The sequence below is a fragment of the Cetorhinus maximus genome, chromosome 21 (assembly GCF_964194155.1).
Source record: "Cetorhinus maximus chromosome 21, sCetMax3.hap1.1, whole genome shotgun sequence".
Lineage (NCBI taxonomy): Eukaryota > Metazoa > Chordata > Chondrichthyes > Lamniformes > Cetorhinidae > Cetorhinus > Cetorhinus maximus.
In genome coordinates this window covers 59814015-59830032 of record NC_135899.1, presented here as the reverse complement: position 1 = coordinate 59830032, position 16018 = coordinate 59814015, and the positions used below count along the sequence as shown (strand labels likewise).

Genomic DNA, 16018 nt, shown 5'->3' with positions numbered 1-16018 from the left:
AAAGAAGAATCTATATAAATTATTGAAAAAAAAGGCGGGTGGGGGGGGGAAAGAAACGGGGTGGGGATGGGGGGAGGGGGAGTTTAAGATCTAAAGTTGTTGAATTCAATATTCAGCCCAGAAGGCTGTAAAGTGCCTAGTCGGAAGATGAGGTGCTGTTCCTCCAGTTTGCGTTGGGCTTCACTGGAACAATGCAGCAAGCCAAGGACAGACATGTGGGCAAGAGAACAACTCATCCTCTTAAACAGGTCCTGTCCTGACAGTAGAGCAGAAGATTTAAACTGGGTGTTTAAATTACAAGCAGGAAAGTCCAGTTTTCCCCTCTGTGGAGTAGTACATCAGTATACCAACATCGCTTGAAACGTTCACACAAATGTATTCAATGTTTTTAACCGTTACAATTACAAAGCTCGGACAACCGAATTTTCAATGACTATCGGGTAAAATTTCATCTTGGGCATTAGAGCAAAATGGGTGGTATTGTACCAAATGCCCATTATCGGCATCAGCTGCCCAATTGTCACCTCCATCTGATAATCAGTCTTATCAAATGGTGTTGAATGTCTGATGGGCCAATTCAATGCCGCCTGTGTTGCTTCACCTCATGTGACAGATTTCTACCCCTCAGTCTCATGTTTCACCAGAGTTTTCACACCAGAAAGAGGTGAAGTATATTGCTGGGACATAGCAGAAGGAGTTGGTACTTTGCATGCACCTGTGTTGCCTGAACAACACTGAATGCCAAAAATGAAAAGTTCAATTTCCCAGCATTGACATCCTTCACCTTGATAATCAGAGAAAGGAAAATGCCACAGTGTTAAGAGTTGCAGATTCATCGCTTTGCATCAGGGGATCAATAACATTCAGTATCTGCCAGAGTCTCATCACCGCAATGAAGCAAGAATGATCCTCAAAGTCACGAGAACCTACGGTGCCTAATCTAACACAGTTCCTCCTTAATCTGACACTTACTCGAAAAAAGGAGCTCAAATCCCTTGCTTGTATTTTCTGCATTTGTGATGAACTCAAGCCACAGGCTGTTTGATGTACTATTCAAAATGATATCGAGCATCTCTGATCCAGTGAAAGTACCGAGCAATCGCGAGGAGCTGTCCTTACCATCGAAAATCTGGAAACCCAAGCAAAGAAACATTATTAAAGGGTGCGAAGAGTGTATCACAAGTTGCAATTTATCTGTGTCCAGGTTACAGATCAGTTTATAGTTTCATTGCACAAAATGCACAGAACATATCTTCCTCTCACAGTGCCAACCCCTTTCTTTATTAAGAATGCAACAATCAAAGGGCGATTGATCAAACTGAATTGAAGCTTTGCAACCCATGTAGTGGCTACTGAGACCCATGTGACATCTGCTGCAGCTCAGGGCTGACACAACAGCCAATGTTGACAATTTGTTACAATGAGATTTACAAAGAAAGTTCCTTCAACAATTGGATCTGCCAGATACTTCACCAGCTAAACACCATTGCTCTTGCCAATTTAGTTGAAACTGACATTGTATATTTTATATATTTTAAGATTAAAAGTTTGACATTTTACTGGAATTCTGCAGTATAAAATTATACTCAGCATCATATTGGTGTTATCTGACTCAGAAACGCTTAGAAACATACCTTCCCCTCACCTTCCCCTGTCAACATTCCGTATAGACCATTCCCTCCATGACACCCTGGTCCACTCCTCTATCATCCCCAACACCTCATCCCCTTCCCACAGCACCTTCACATGCAATCGCCAGAGGTGTAACATGTGCCCTTTTACCTCCTCCCTCCTCATTGCCCAAGGCCCCAAAGCAGCAATTCACTTGCACTTCTTTCAATTTAATCTACTGTACTCGCTGCTCACAATGCAGTTTCCTCGACACTGGGGAGACTAAATGCAGACTGGGTGACCACTTTGTGGAACACCTTCGCTCAGTCCACAAGCATGGCCCCGATCTTCCTGTCGCCTACCATTTCAATTCACCATCTTGCTCTCATGCCCACATTTCTGTCCTTGGCCTGCGACAATGTTCTAGTGAAGCCCAAATAAACTGGAGGAACGGCTCTTCATCTTCCAATTAGGCACTTTACAGCCTTCCAGACTTAACATTGAGTTTAACAACTTCAGGCCATGAAGCCTGTTCAACCCATTCTCCATTTTGAAACAGCTATCTTCTTCCCAAAACACCTCCCAACCCCAAACAGGACCAATCCGTAACTTCTTGTATCTTGCTCTCAGACAGCATTGACCCTTGTTCTGCTATTAATATATTCTGCTGACTGACCTTTATACCACTATTAGCATCTGCCTTAGTCTTTAACACTACCATTGACACTCCCTTTGTCTTGTGTCCATGACATCTTTGTCAAATCTCTCCTGAGCTCCCATCTATCCCTGACCTTCTATTTTGCTCCACCTGCTCTATCCCCTCTCTTTCACAGTATAAAACCTATCACATTTCTACCCCACTTCAGCTCGGAAGAAGGTTAACTCTGTTTCTCTCTCCATAGATGCTGCCAGACCCTCTGAGTTTTTCCAGCATTTGCTGTTTTTTTATTTCAGATTTCCAACATTCAAAGTATTTTGCTTTTATTTTAGAAATAGGTGTGTGTGCTTGAGTCTTAACTATTCCAAAGCACTACTGGCTGGTCTCCCACACTATAACCTCTATAAACTTAAGGTCATTCAAAACTCTGCTGCACATATCTTCCTTACAACAAATTCCGGTTCACTTTTCATCCCTGTGCCACTGACTTATATTAACTTCTGGCCAAGCGACATCTTGATTTTGAAATGCTCACTCTTGTTATCAAATCACTCCATGACCTCTTCCCTCCCTATTCTCTGTAATCTCTTCCTACTCCACAACCCCCCCACAAGTTTCCCTTGCTCCACTAATTCTGGTTTCTTGTGCATCCCCAATTATAATCATTCCACCATTGGTGGCCACATATTCAGTTGCCCAGGCCCCAAGCTCTGGAATTCCCTCCCCACACCTCTCCATCTCTCTACCTCATTTTCCTCTTTTAAGACATTCTTTAAAATTTACCTCTTAGACCAAGCATATAATCATCTGACCTAATATCTTCTTATGTGGCTCAGTGTCATACTTTGTTTTATAATTCTCCTGTGAAATGGTGTGTTTTATTACATTATTCATACTATATAAATATGTTGCTGTTGTTTTGTTGTGTTGCTCAATGTGGAAGTGAGTGCACATCACCAGCTGTAACATCTTTTAACTTTGAAGAGCACATGTTTTGGAAACAAAGACTGTTTTATTTTTGATGACTATCTTTGTGGTCATCAACATGAAAGATTTCAATTTCGGGAATTGAATTGTTACTGTTTTTTTGTACTTAAAGTTGGCATCAGGCATGCACAATGGGAGCAGAAAATAGGTTAGAGGAAAAGAAAAGTTCTCTACACTCCCTTCAAAATGTGCTTTTAAGCTCAACTTTTATAGGACAAACCCTGTAACAGCAATAAAACATGTCCAACTTGCATATTAGCTAGATATCTTTGTGCCAACTTTTGCCAAAGTATCCAAAAAGATTTAGCTGGAGAATCTCACAGCCAACTGAGAGGTAAGCTCCCAAACCACCAGTTTGTTTTGTATCTTCACACACAATTTATTTTTCCCTTTGGAGAATTGTGGGGATCTGTTGGAATGATTAGCAGGCTGATTATCAACCTATTTGAACCACGTCATGAACACTCTTTCCATGGCCAATAGGTCCTGAATCCAGAGTTTCTGGTTCAGAGGCAGGGCCACAAGGCCTCCTAACACATTAATCCATCCAGCCTGGAACGTTACGAGAGGTGAAAACCTCCATGTAATCTTCACCTTTGCACCTAGTGTATTACTTAATTAGAAATAATTAAATAGGAGAAGTTCTCTAGTCACTCTTGAGATGCCACTTCAGATGTAATTGTATCTATTTGTTTCTGACCTCTGCTCCGATCCCACTTCAGTGGAAACAGGTGAGGACAACAGGAATGACGGGCTCACCATCTCAATTGTTCACATGCTTAACCCACACTCCAATCAGATTAAGGATACTGTACGCTGTTATAATCAGCTTAAAACAAGTTTTCAAAATGAAAGCAAAATACTGCGGATGCTGGAAATCTGAAACAAAAACAAAAATTGCTAGAAAAACTCGGCAGGTCTGACAGCATCTGTGGAGAGGAAGGCAGAGTTAACGTTTCGAGTCTGTATGACTCTTTTTCCAGCAATTTTTGTTTTTGTTTTCAAAATGAATATTTTTTTTAAATCTCAGATTGAGGGAAAAGTTAAGTTTCATTTTAAATCTTGCATAAAATATGATGTTGCATTTCTTTGATTCACACAGCTATTACATTATTTATAACATGTAAAGAAATCCCCCTCAACTGAAATGATTTTGTCTTATTCAACAATGGTTTTGGACCTAGCAAAGTTCCACCAAGGTTACTTTGTGAAGAATTATTTTCAATACTGACAGGAATTGTAAGAAATGTTGAAAACATTTCATTTCTTGGCACTTTTACGTAGCAGCACGCTTTAAGATCCAAAAGATTTTTTTTTTTGATCACAAACTGCTTCTGTGTTTTCTAATAGTTGCCTTGGCATGAAGAACAAAGTATTTCTGTATCTTGGATTAGGTTATCTACTGTACACGTCAGGGCCTGGTATATGTAGTATGCATATATGTATTATACATGTATTTATTATATAGGTAAGCAGAGCCTTGGAGACAGATATCTATTGGTATGGAGGCAAGAGAATCATTGTCGCCTATCTGTTGATTTCAGTTCTGGTGAAAGACCTACATTTCACAAATTAACCAATTTTTAATTCCTATTCCAGAATTTTAACAGACATCCGTCTTGTTGCTATTTAAGAGACACAATTAGTAGAAAAGACAATGCCAATTCAGTGTTTATGATGTGATGAAGCATTTTGAGAGGCTCCGGCAGAATGAGGCACTGGATAAATCCAAGTATCATTGTTATGCATACATCAGACCTTATCACACAGATGTGTCAGGTTGCATTCTGGTTTCATTGTACCCATTCCCAGAACATCCATAAGGAGAAAAATGAACATTCAGAAACAATCCATATTCAATGAAAATACATCAAGTTAATGAAAGTGCTGTAATTGTGTATTGAATTGCACTACAAGTTAGAACAAGGTATTTTCTCCCTTGGTATCAGAGTTTGAATTCAACCCTGATTGGCAAATCCTTCTGCTGACTGCTGATTATAAGGCCAACTTAAATCTGTTTATGATTCCACAGCACATAACATCTCATGCTATGTGATTTAAAGAAGGAAACTGGTGTGTAAATCTTCCCTTTTTCTCCCACTGGTTAAATAGCAGGCATTTTTCTAAGATTTTATGATTAAGATATGGATCCGAGCTTGGCTCATTGGCAGCAATCTGTCATAAGGTTGTAGGTTCATAGTGGCAGCGTGTGCCATCTACAAGATGCGCTGCAGAAACTCACCAAGGCTCCTTAGACAGCACCTCACAAACCGATGACCACTACCATCTAAAAGGACAAGGGCAGCAGATACATGGGAACACCAGCACCTGGAAGTTTTCCTCCAAGTCACTCACCATCCTGACTTGGAAATATATCGCCGTTCCTTCTCCGTCATGGATCAAAATCCTGGAACACCCCCCCTAACAGCACTATGGGTGTACATACACTACATGGACTGCAGCGGTTCAAGAAGATGGCTTACCACCACCTTCTCAAGGGCAAGTAGGGATGGACAATAAATGCTGGCCTACCCAGCGATGCCCACATGCCATAAATGAGTTAAAAAAAAACCCAATCCAGAGTCTTGAGCAAATAATCTAAACTAATACTTTAGTGGGCCAAAGTTCAAAATCAGACTGTCTTTCAGATAAGGGCTGGGTTCTTCCAAGCCTGCCGTGGCGGGCCAGCCAAAAGTCCATTGACTTTCAATGGGGCTGGAAGATCCCGTGACGGGCAGGGCCAGAAAATCCCGGCCGAGGTATTAAACAATGGTCTCAACTGCCCTCCCAGATAGAATGGTACTAATCAAAGGTTAGCAAGGGCGTTCTCCCAATGCACCACTCAATAGTGTCTAGAAACCAATGTAACTGAAACGGGATATTTGGTGTTTTATCTTAATGCTGTTTCTGGGGGCTTGCTGTGTGAAAATTGTCTGCCGTATTTCCTAAATTACAACATTGATCACATTTCTTTAAGTACTTAATTAGCTGTAAAGTGTTTTGGGACATCCTAACGTTCTGAAAGGCATTATGTGAATTTCTTTTAAGATTGGGTTGGGTGTAAATTGTACTGTTGGGATAGAGTAGGAAGAATTTTACTCTGCATCTAGCCTGTGCGATAACACTTCATGATAACAATGAATGCAAAAGAGTGAAGAAGTTCTGTTATCCACCAATGAAGTACATCTCTCAATGAACACAAATTCACCACAAAATATAAAAGTATTATCATCTTCCAACGATTTCAATGCATAATTGGAATATTCCATCTATGGACCTTAGCTGGGTTCAATACACTCACAGCTTTACTGCTCTACTACAGTCTTGATTACACTCACTGTGTAAATGTCCCAGCAAACTAGATGCCACAGGTTATCCTCAATGTGCCACCAGCATGTCAAATTCAAACTGCTCCTTTTGCACATAGGAGTAGCCACAATAACTCAACTCAACTAATAGCTGTCCCATTTTTCCCCAGAGTTTCAGCAGAGTTTACTTCATACATCATTAGTAAGAATACTTGTATGCTGTCCTAGGTATCTCCCAAGCTCTTACATGTGAGTGCAATGATGTGAAAGTCTCTATATCTTACTTCCCAGCTCTTTCTGTACAACCCATTGCCTGGATTCTTGTTTTTGCACACTTCCCAGTTCCCTGAGCTTTTTGTACATTCAGCTCCCTGGGTGCTTCTCTTCAGCTTGTAGTCTGATAAGATTTTATTACTACCTTGACAATTTTGGCTCTTTATGCTTAAGGGAATCATTGACCTATCCTGATATAGAGATTCCTATAAACTGACTTCAGTTTACTGTGTCTCATTGAAAAGGGTCCGTCCTTCACCTAATGATATCAAATTACAAAGCAACAATCACTTAATTAACAGCTTGTAAAAACATCAATTGTCACTTTACACAAGCAAGACATTGCTCTGTACAGATATTGAGAGATTTTTCAAAAGATCTTTGTGCTTCTAAACATGCCATTTTGCACAACGCTGTGCTTACCTTTAGAATATCTCCTTCCTGGAGCCTGAATGTCCTTGATTTCAATTGTATTCCTTTCCCTGGTTGTGTTTGAATGGAATAGATGCATTCATGGTTGTTGCTGTAATCAGCTGGGTAATTTGGTGAAAGGAGAATTCCTTCATTTCCAGTTACAGAGGCCCCACATTCAGCTAAAATAGAGAATCAAAAAAAGCATTTTGGAACTTAAATACCAAGAGGTCCAAGATTCAAGGTTTTTTTTCAATTTACAAAAATAGAAATGTGAAAAATAAACGAGTATCATAGATCGTGTTGTAAAAGTCAACCTTTGAAGCTTCAAAAAATGCTTCCAAAAATAGGGGTCGACTTATACGCCATGTATAAAGTGTGAACCACTGGTGTTGGTGCCGGTGGACCCATTTCTGTTTGTTGGTCGCCGTGCAGTCTGCTCTGTTTGGGCATGTCTTAAACTCCCGCACATCTTCTTGGCAACACAATTTCTTGCTTGATCCCCTGTGCTGACTTATAAGGCAAATATAGTCAGAAACATGTATCTCTGAGCTGAAAAATTGGGACCAACTCCTAATGCGAATATAGCCCTAAAAATGCATTTATTAGCTGAAAAATGGGAGCGCGACTTATACACCAAGTTTAGGTGTAAGCATGCAGTTTGACGCCAAAAAAATGGGGTTGTCCTACATGCCAGGTTGACTTATATCCTGCAATCTATAGTAACTTGTTGGTCACTATTATTAAAATTGGGTTTCCCAAATCTAAATGTGTAAGCTGCATTTTCATGGTTGTATTAATGAGGTACCATAATTACAATCTGTTAGAAGTACAACACAGCATTAGGAACAAATGTGAAATCTGGATGAGGATCTTTAAGGACCTATAAGCTTATCCAGATCAATAACAGTGAACAGAATTTAGGCTGGGCTGTATGATTTGGGCCCTTCATCAAAAAAATGATATAACCCACATGCAAAAACTCAGCTGTGTCTATCAGTGGACTAACAAAATACCTTTCAAATAACAATATGGGTGAGATAACTATCCTGTAGTTACAGGAAGCAGTTGCTTGTTTCTAATTCACGTGAACTTTAAACCTGTAGGGAAATATGTGTTGTCTGAAAGGCAATTAATTAAGAAGCATCGTTATGAGAATCTGTGAAAAGAGACACAAGTTAGTCAGGCAGCAAGCAAGCAATATAACTACAAAGCTGACCCAGTATCCTTCTGGCCGTTGTGAGTTTGTGGATTGAGAACCTTGCATTGCTTCATGATGAAAGTCATGATTGAAAGTCAGGCATGAAAAATAGTAACAGAAAACCAGCTATAAGCAGCAAGGAATATGATTTTTCAAACCAGAGGAGTGTAATGACTATCTTTTCTATTATGTATAGAATATCTGAAAGTAGGTACTCATCCAGATTTATCCTTGATTTCATTCTTGGGAAGAGCCCTAACTGAAACACTAACCTGTTTTGTCTGTGCATTTCCAGAATTTTCTGTTTGTATATTGAATATTATTTTTGTTACTCATAAATGATTACTCTCTTGACAAAGCTTTACAAATGATTGACCTACTTCTCACCCATCAGTCAGGAAAGAAATACCTTGGCATGTTCAGAATAGTGTCTGCGCTAAATGCGAAGGGCATGATATTCACTCTCGCAACATTCAAATTGGTTAGCAATGTACCTTCAGTAATGGAGCTATTTATTCTACCCCATGACCTATAACATCACTGTCTGCAGGATAGTTGTTTAATGTAGATGAAAAATGCACGGAAATACTTAACATGTGTCAAACAACAGTTAGCAATCTCCAACTGCGTGCAATTTGGTTATATTCGTTTCATGATTTGTCTTGGGCTCCAGCATTTTAGCAGTGTTGAGTTTGTGGATGGATTGCCCATGTATATCTATTCTGGCCTAGCAGAACAACTGAGAGCAACTAACCGGCTTTTTTACTGATCGAGGAGCTGGTTGATGGCACTGGGAACAGGCTGTCTCGAAGATGGAGGAGATGATAATTGAGAAAGGGGAAAGGCGATCTGAATGATAGAGGGAATGCCGCTTAAAAGGAAGATAGACTGTGGCGGAGATGGAGAAGAATACATTTGACAACGGATCAGGTTGCCATGGAAAGAAAGGAGAAACTCTGACATTGGACCATTTTGTGTTTGTGATGAAGGTGGTGAAATGTAATAATGCAAAAGAGGGTTTTGGAAGTGGAGGAGCAGCTCTATTTCCAAATAACAAGTTGTTGTCAGGCAGACATAGATTACATTTAACAGTGAGACAAGCTGCGCAGGTGATAATGGAGATAGCAGAATTGACTATGCTGGAGATCGTTGAGACAGGAATTGCTTATGTAAACTCACAAATGGTATTGCATCCATACAACTGAGACATACTTCCTACACTAAATCTCCCCATTTCTTATAGGCACATTGTCAAAGATTAAATATAATATTTTCCTTAGCCAGTTTCTTCACTTTGTTAAAATATTTACTAAACATCCTTCCTTTGTGTTTCCTATTTAACTATCTTATTACCTCCTCATGCAGCTCACTGAAATCCTGCCTCATTTAAAAGACCAAAGTTCATACTGGTTTGGAAGCTCTTGATGAAGTCAGCTGGTTTAGAACAAGTAACCATTCTGTTTTTCAATATTCATCTCAGGATTTTTAAAGTTGTGGTCATATAAGCTATATGCGAGGAGGGACAGAAATCATCAATTTCTGGCTCATTGAGTTGTTTGAGCAGAACTGATAACTCACGTTATTTTACTATCCTATTTATATTGCCACAAGAAAAGCAATGTATCATTTGTTGCACCCACTTCAACAATGCTGCTAATTCCACTTCCTAATAGGCTTTCTCTTTATCAGTAAATCTTCCAATTGATCCCAGTCACCAACAAAATGTTTTTCAACATGGGTAGCCCCAAGGGAGGAACTGATGGTAAAATCCTAAAGTGTAAAATAAAACCTCTTTTCCTGCACTGTCGCTGTGGGGGGATTTCAGCACGTGCAAATGGATCTAATTAAGTCTACATCAAGGGTTAAATGAGCAAAAGTACTGAGTGTGTCAGGTAGCCAGCTCTAACCCATCAACTTCTGGATTTTACTGAGGCAGGGCAAGGAGAGGATAGCCAACCTGCACTCAGGAGGAGGGTTGACATTTTGAGTATGTTAATGAGACTAGAAGCCTCAGGTTTAACCTGCTATATCGGCTTAAATGTGCTCTCAGTAAATCTGGCAGTTGCAGCAAGGCAAGGTCAGCCTTGGAGAGGAGGCAAGTGCTTCCACAGCACTGCTTGTGGACCAGGAGAAGCAGGAATGCTCCGTCCCAGCCCCGAAGCTCCCTCCACCATCAGAACCCGCGCCCCCATTCCAAACAGATCCCTCCACAGGATTGGACCTGCGATATCTGGGGTCAGGAATCGGACTCCCCTTTGGGATCAGACACAGGGGTCACTGTCCACCACCAAGGCTGGCATTGTACCCCTCCCCATGGGTTCAGCGATTTGACCTATCTGGTTCTGTGGCCTCCTCTGGAGTGCTGCTGCCAGACTGCGTCAAGCCTGTCAATTAGGCTGACCTTTGACGGGTAACTTCCATGTTCCCTGTATGCGAACTAACCACTCTCTCTCACCCATGCCACCTCCAAATGAGGCGCTAAGTAAAAAGTCTCCCCATCTCTCAGGAGTCTAGTAAGTGAAAAGGTTGTGCTGCTTGTATTCAAGGGAGACTTATATTGATTTGCTGTATCTATAAAATCAGAAAAGATGGTTACAAAATCAGACAGCGCCTGAAAACAAGTGAGGGATTTGCAATGCATAATTAACAAGCACACGTTGCTAATGCTGTGAGAAAGTACACAAACCCTGTGCTGCCTGCTGATTTGCATGATAGCTGCACATCTCCAGTGCTAAATACACTAGTGAGTGGCTGCACACCTCAGCAGGGGGTCCAGGTTTGTGTTATGCTGTCACCACTTCAAGCTAGCCTGCACTTCTTAAAGGGGATGTGGTTTCTGGCTGGAGCAGGTGCTGGAAATGCTTGCAAAATACTGTTTGAGAACAAGAGCAGCACTGAATTATGACACAGAATGTGCTCCAAGGTTTTCAGAGCTGTGCTGGATGACTTGGTGGAGGTGGAGGACAGGAGGAGAGTCCTCTGTCCACAGGGAGCCAGGCTTGCCAGAGAAACTGTGCAAAGGCAGAGGTAGCAAATTGCCATTGCAGATAATACTAGGAGTCTAGCCCTGAAGGTTTGGATGCAGAGTAGTGAAAGGTTTAATGACCTCACACGAATGGTTAAGATCAGTGAATTCATCTTCAAATACCATATCCTACAAACCACACCCGCTGACCTCACAGGCTGTTCAATGACCACACCCCCATCACTCATCTACCAATAATCTCTATCAATCATAATTCATATGTAACATCTGTAGCCCCACCTCACCCTCACACGCACAGCACTGCTGCCAGCCTCATACCCACATTTCCAAACACAATGCTTCCTTTTCAAGCGCGATAGCCACATCACACCACACTAACTGACACAATTGCTTCTTTCTTGCAGGACAAGATGGTGCATAAATGGAGGCAGCAGGAGCTAGCTAGTGGTGGCAGGGATGGCTGTAGGACCAAATTTCGATAGAAATCGGGGTTTCCATAATTGTAGCTGCCATTACTAAGACTGTAGCCAATGGCGGGGCTGAAATAATTGAACCTGGCAGCATCCTGACGCCTAATTCTCCTTCTCACATCCCACTGTCTCACTATCCCACAATCTATCCTGATTTACAAGTTGAAGATGGTATAAGCATGCTCTTCCTGCATTACGCTCCCCCCCCTCCCCGCCTTACTCTTTGTGCCCTTATCATTTTAGATACCCAAGCTGGCCAAGCAGTGGCCTGGGAGCAAGAACTGAAGGAACAGAAAGACAGTGATGAAGAAATATAATCACTTGTTCTCACACTCACATCACCAGCTCAAAATCTGACACTGCATACTTAGAGGGTAGCTTACAGGCAGGGTTGCACATGGTGGGACACCAGGCACAAGTGGCTTTGAGCCAGGGCAGGGGACAAGGGTAGCACATGTACCACCTTGCCAGAGGATGAAATCACACAAATTCCACTGCAAAGGGCTCAGTTGAGGACTGTAACGGGTGGCCTACAGAAAAAAGCCAATAGGTGTGCACAATGAAATGCTTGGTGAATTGGCAGGCCTGCCAAAATGTCAAGGAGCATTGAATGATCCAGAATCAATTTGACAAAGGGCTTTGCTTGGAGCTTGGAGCCTATTCCTGCCAGCGTGGGAGTTATGGCCAATTTTGCAAGAAAACTTACAGGTCCAACCATGATGCAGCAGCTGAGAGTAGGCGTTTCAGCTTCCATTGCAGCACAAGCAGAAGGAATTCAATGTGAGTGCTGTAGTCAAGATCAGATTAATGTCAAGCAAGTTCAGCTTATTGCCATGCAAGCTCAGACTGCTGCAACATGCCTGCAGATACCAGTGTTTGAAAGGGCTTGCATGGTGTCACAAAAAAATCCAGCAGTCTGCCCCCCAGCAGATTGCTAGGATTACTGGGGTGCCACCCATGGGAGTGACAGTACCTCAATGCAGTATGCTGTCTTTTCCTGAGATGGCAGCATTCGTCCTTCCAGCCCTGCCATTCTGCAAATGTCCTTGCTGCTACTTAATCAGGCCAGACTGCTGCCATGCAGAGATGATGGAGTCTGAAGCCAGGCCTTCCAGATGCAGAGCAGCTTGAAGTTGTATAGCAAAGCCATCTGAACTCTTCTCCAGTGAAGGTCAGCAGTCTTCCACCCACCATGTTGCAGCCACTGGGGTAGCACTATTTTGTAGCAAAGTTACATGAGAGACAGACACTAAGGGAATGCATAAGGTTGATTTGTTGATGTTTGTGTGCAACAGGAGATATATGTATGATTTTAAAAATTGGTTTGGAATCTTTATTTTGTGGCCAAGTGAACATTGCACTTGTCAGTAACAAAGGGTTTAAGGTGTTGAACTGTTGGTCAGTAGGGAATTGATTTTGGGTTTATTAGTATCACAGTTGGATAAATCAGTCATGAACAATGCAGCCAGAAAAGGGCAGGACATATAGCTGGCAGCAAGGATTGTGCACTCATGATGGAGAGGATATGCAGCAGGCAGCAGACCATGCCAAATCTTAGCATACACTCTGTCGAGTACTGCAGGGTGTCTCCAGAATAATCCAGGCAGTGGAAGCTTTTTTTAAGCACCCCAATGGTCTGCTCTATCATAATACATGTGGCAGCATGGCTTTCATTACATGCGTGCTTCTCATGTGTGCATGGGAATCAGGAGGCAAGTTATCAAAAGATAGCCTTTACCACCCAGTGGCTAACTGCCGGTCTGCCAAATGCAGATGGCATAGCAGACTGGCACAAAAGGAAGGCGTTATGACTGCCACCAGGATACCGAGCATTGATCTGCGTGATACATTGCATGTGGTCATACACGAGCTGGACACTGATGTAATGGAATCCCTTTTGGTTGCAGGGCATTGTAGAATTGACTCACACCCGTAAAGCAGCAGGCGTGCAGTCAATGGCACCCTGCACCATGGGGAAGCCTGCAACCCTCGTAAAGCTGTATACTTGCTCCACCTGTTTCTCTCTGGTAAGAGAGAATTAAATATATTCAGCTCTCTTGGAATACAGAGTCTCAATGACCTCCCTTAAGCTCCCCACAGCAGCATGCACAACTGAGCAGTCCTCTTAGGGCCCCCTCTGCTCATGTCACTGGAGGAAGAGAGCTGGAAAAGCTGGCCCAAACATAGGCTGTCCCAAACCATCCTGACTAGGTAACTGTGCCTGGTGGGTCCACCACTCTTATGTCGAAAACACACGCAAGCAATAATATGGATGAATTTCTGTGTGGAATGTGTGCACCCTGATGGGCAATTAAAACAGTGATTACCCTGAAAGGAGAACTGCTATGGTTTCTTGGGAACATGTGTGATATATCCTTGATATTGTTGCTCTCAGTGAAACCCAAGTCCCTACCTAAGGCCATCTTAGAGAGGAAGGAAGAGGATACACTTTCTTCTGGAAGGGGAAACCAGAGGAGGGTCGTTGTATCCACGGATTTAGGTTCCCCAATGAAAACAGAACCATAGATATACTTATATAACTTGCAATAGACATGAAAGAATGGCTCATAACCTTACTATGCCTTCCGTTTAGTGGCAACTAGTGGGCCACAATCATCATTTCCTATATTCCCACACACCATTCTACTGGTGAAACTAAAGAGCTCTTTTATGCAGATGTGGATTCTGTACTGACAGCTGTCTCAAAACAAGACAAATTTATTCCAATGGGAGACCTTAATGCCATTGTCTTCTGCCTGCACCGCATTAGCTCGGGTGATGTGAGCATCTTTCCTATCCCAGGCTCAGACAGCGACAGTTTTGGAGGTGCCAATGCTTGGATCGGGGCTGTTTCCATGTTGTCTTGTATGTACCTTTTTAACCAAAGAGTTTGTTTGTGATGGTGCATGTTCAGTGCACTTGGTGAGGACATAACCACACCATCTGGAAAGGCACCATTGAGAAAGGAGTGGGGAAAACAAATGTCAACAGCCTCCTCAGTCTTCTCCTCCTCGCCAAGTGCACTGAACATGGGCTCACCATCACAAACATACTATTTGGTTAAAAAGGTAAATACAAGACAACATGGAAACACCCCCGATCTAAGCATTGACACCTCTGAGTCTGTCACTGTCTGAGCCTGGGACAGCTAATGGGGTGTAAACAGCTGCTGGATGGACCACAAAAGTGTACACTCCACTATGACCATATGCCTGGCACCCAAACACCAACATTCCCCAAGGAAATCCTGGAGAAGATTTAACTTGCTCATTCTTCAGCATATAAAAACAAGAGAATGATTCCAGATACAACTTGCTTCCTGTCTTGATCTCACAGGCTCTAATGATGCCAGTGTAGAAGGGTTATGGGACAAGATCAAATCTGTGATCCAAGAGATAGGCACCTAGATCACTGGGTATGAATCTTCCAGGCGCCAAGACTGGTTCAACGAGAATGATAAAGAAATACACAAACATCTCGATCAGAAACTCCAGGCCTTCATTACATGTCAAAATCACTCTACATTGCAGCAGAAATTAAAAGAATGCTACTCAAATCCGAAGCTCAGGGAATAATACATGTCTTCAACAATAAGTAGTGGGTAGAAAAGGCCAATGAAATACAACGCTACACAGACCTGCACAGCTTATTCCAGGCCACCAAGACCAATAAATGTTCACTTCCCGCTCCAAGCTGAAGGCAGCAATATTCTTCTCAAACACTATTGTCATATCATCATATCAGCTCTCCAAACATACAAACAGACGAACATACGAATTAGGAGCAGGACTAGACCACTCCACCCCTCGAGCCTGCTCCACCATTCATTAAAATCATGGCTGGTCAAATTGTAACCTCAACTCTCCATTCCTGCCTACTCCTGATAACCTTACACCCCTCTGCTTATCGGGAATCTATCTACCACTGCCTTAAAAATATTCAAAGACTCTGCTTCCACCATTAAAAACAGAGATGAGGAGATTTTTTTTTCTCTTGGAGGATTAAGAGTCTTTTGAGGAAAAGAGCTCCAAAGGCTCTTCTCCAAGAGAAAAAAAATTCTCCTCATCTCTGTTTTTAATGGGCAATCCCTTATTTTCAAACAGTGATCACTAG

At 42.1% G+C, this 16018-nt stretch overlaps 1 protein-coding gene across 1 annotated transcript in view; it reads right to left on the bottom strand.

Annotated features, from left to right (window-relative positions):
* Window positions 1-16018, bottom strand: part of csmd2 (CUB and Sushi multiple domains 2) — a 1856113-nt gene that overhangs the window by 419047 nt on the left and 1421048 nt on the right. The window contains exons 23-24 of the mRNA XM_078566065.1: window positions 7261-7430; window positions 973-1129 (exon numbers count right to left, since the gene is read on the bottom strand). Of these exons, the coding sequence (XP_078422191.1) occupies window positions 973-1129; window positions 7261-7430 (327 nt within the window). The remainder of the gene's footprint in view (window positions 1-972; window positions 1130-7260; window positions 7431-16018) is intronic.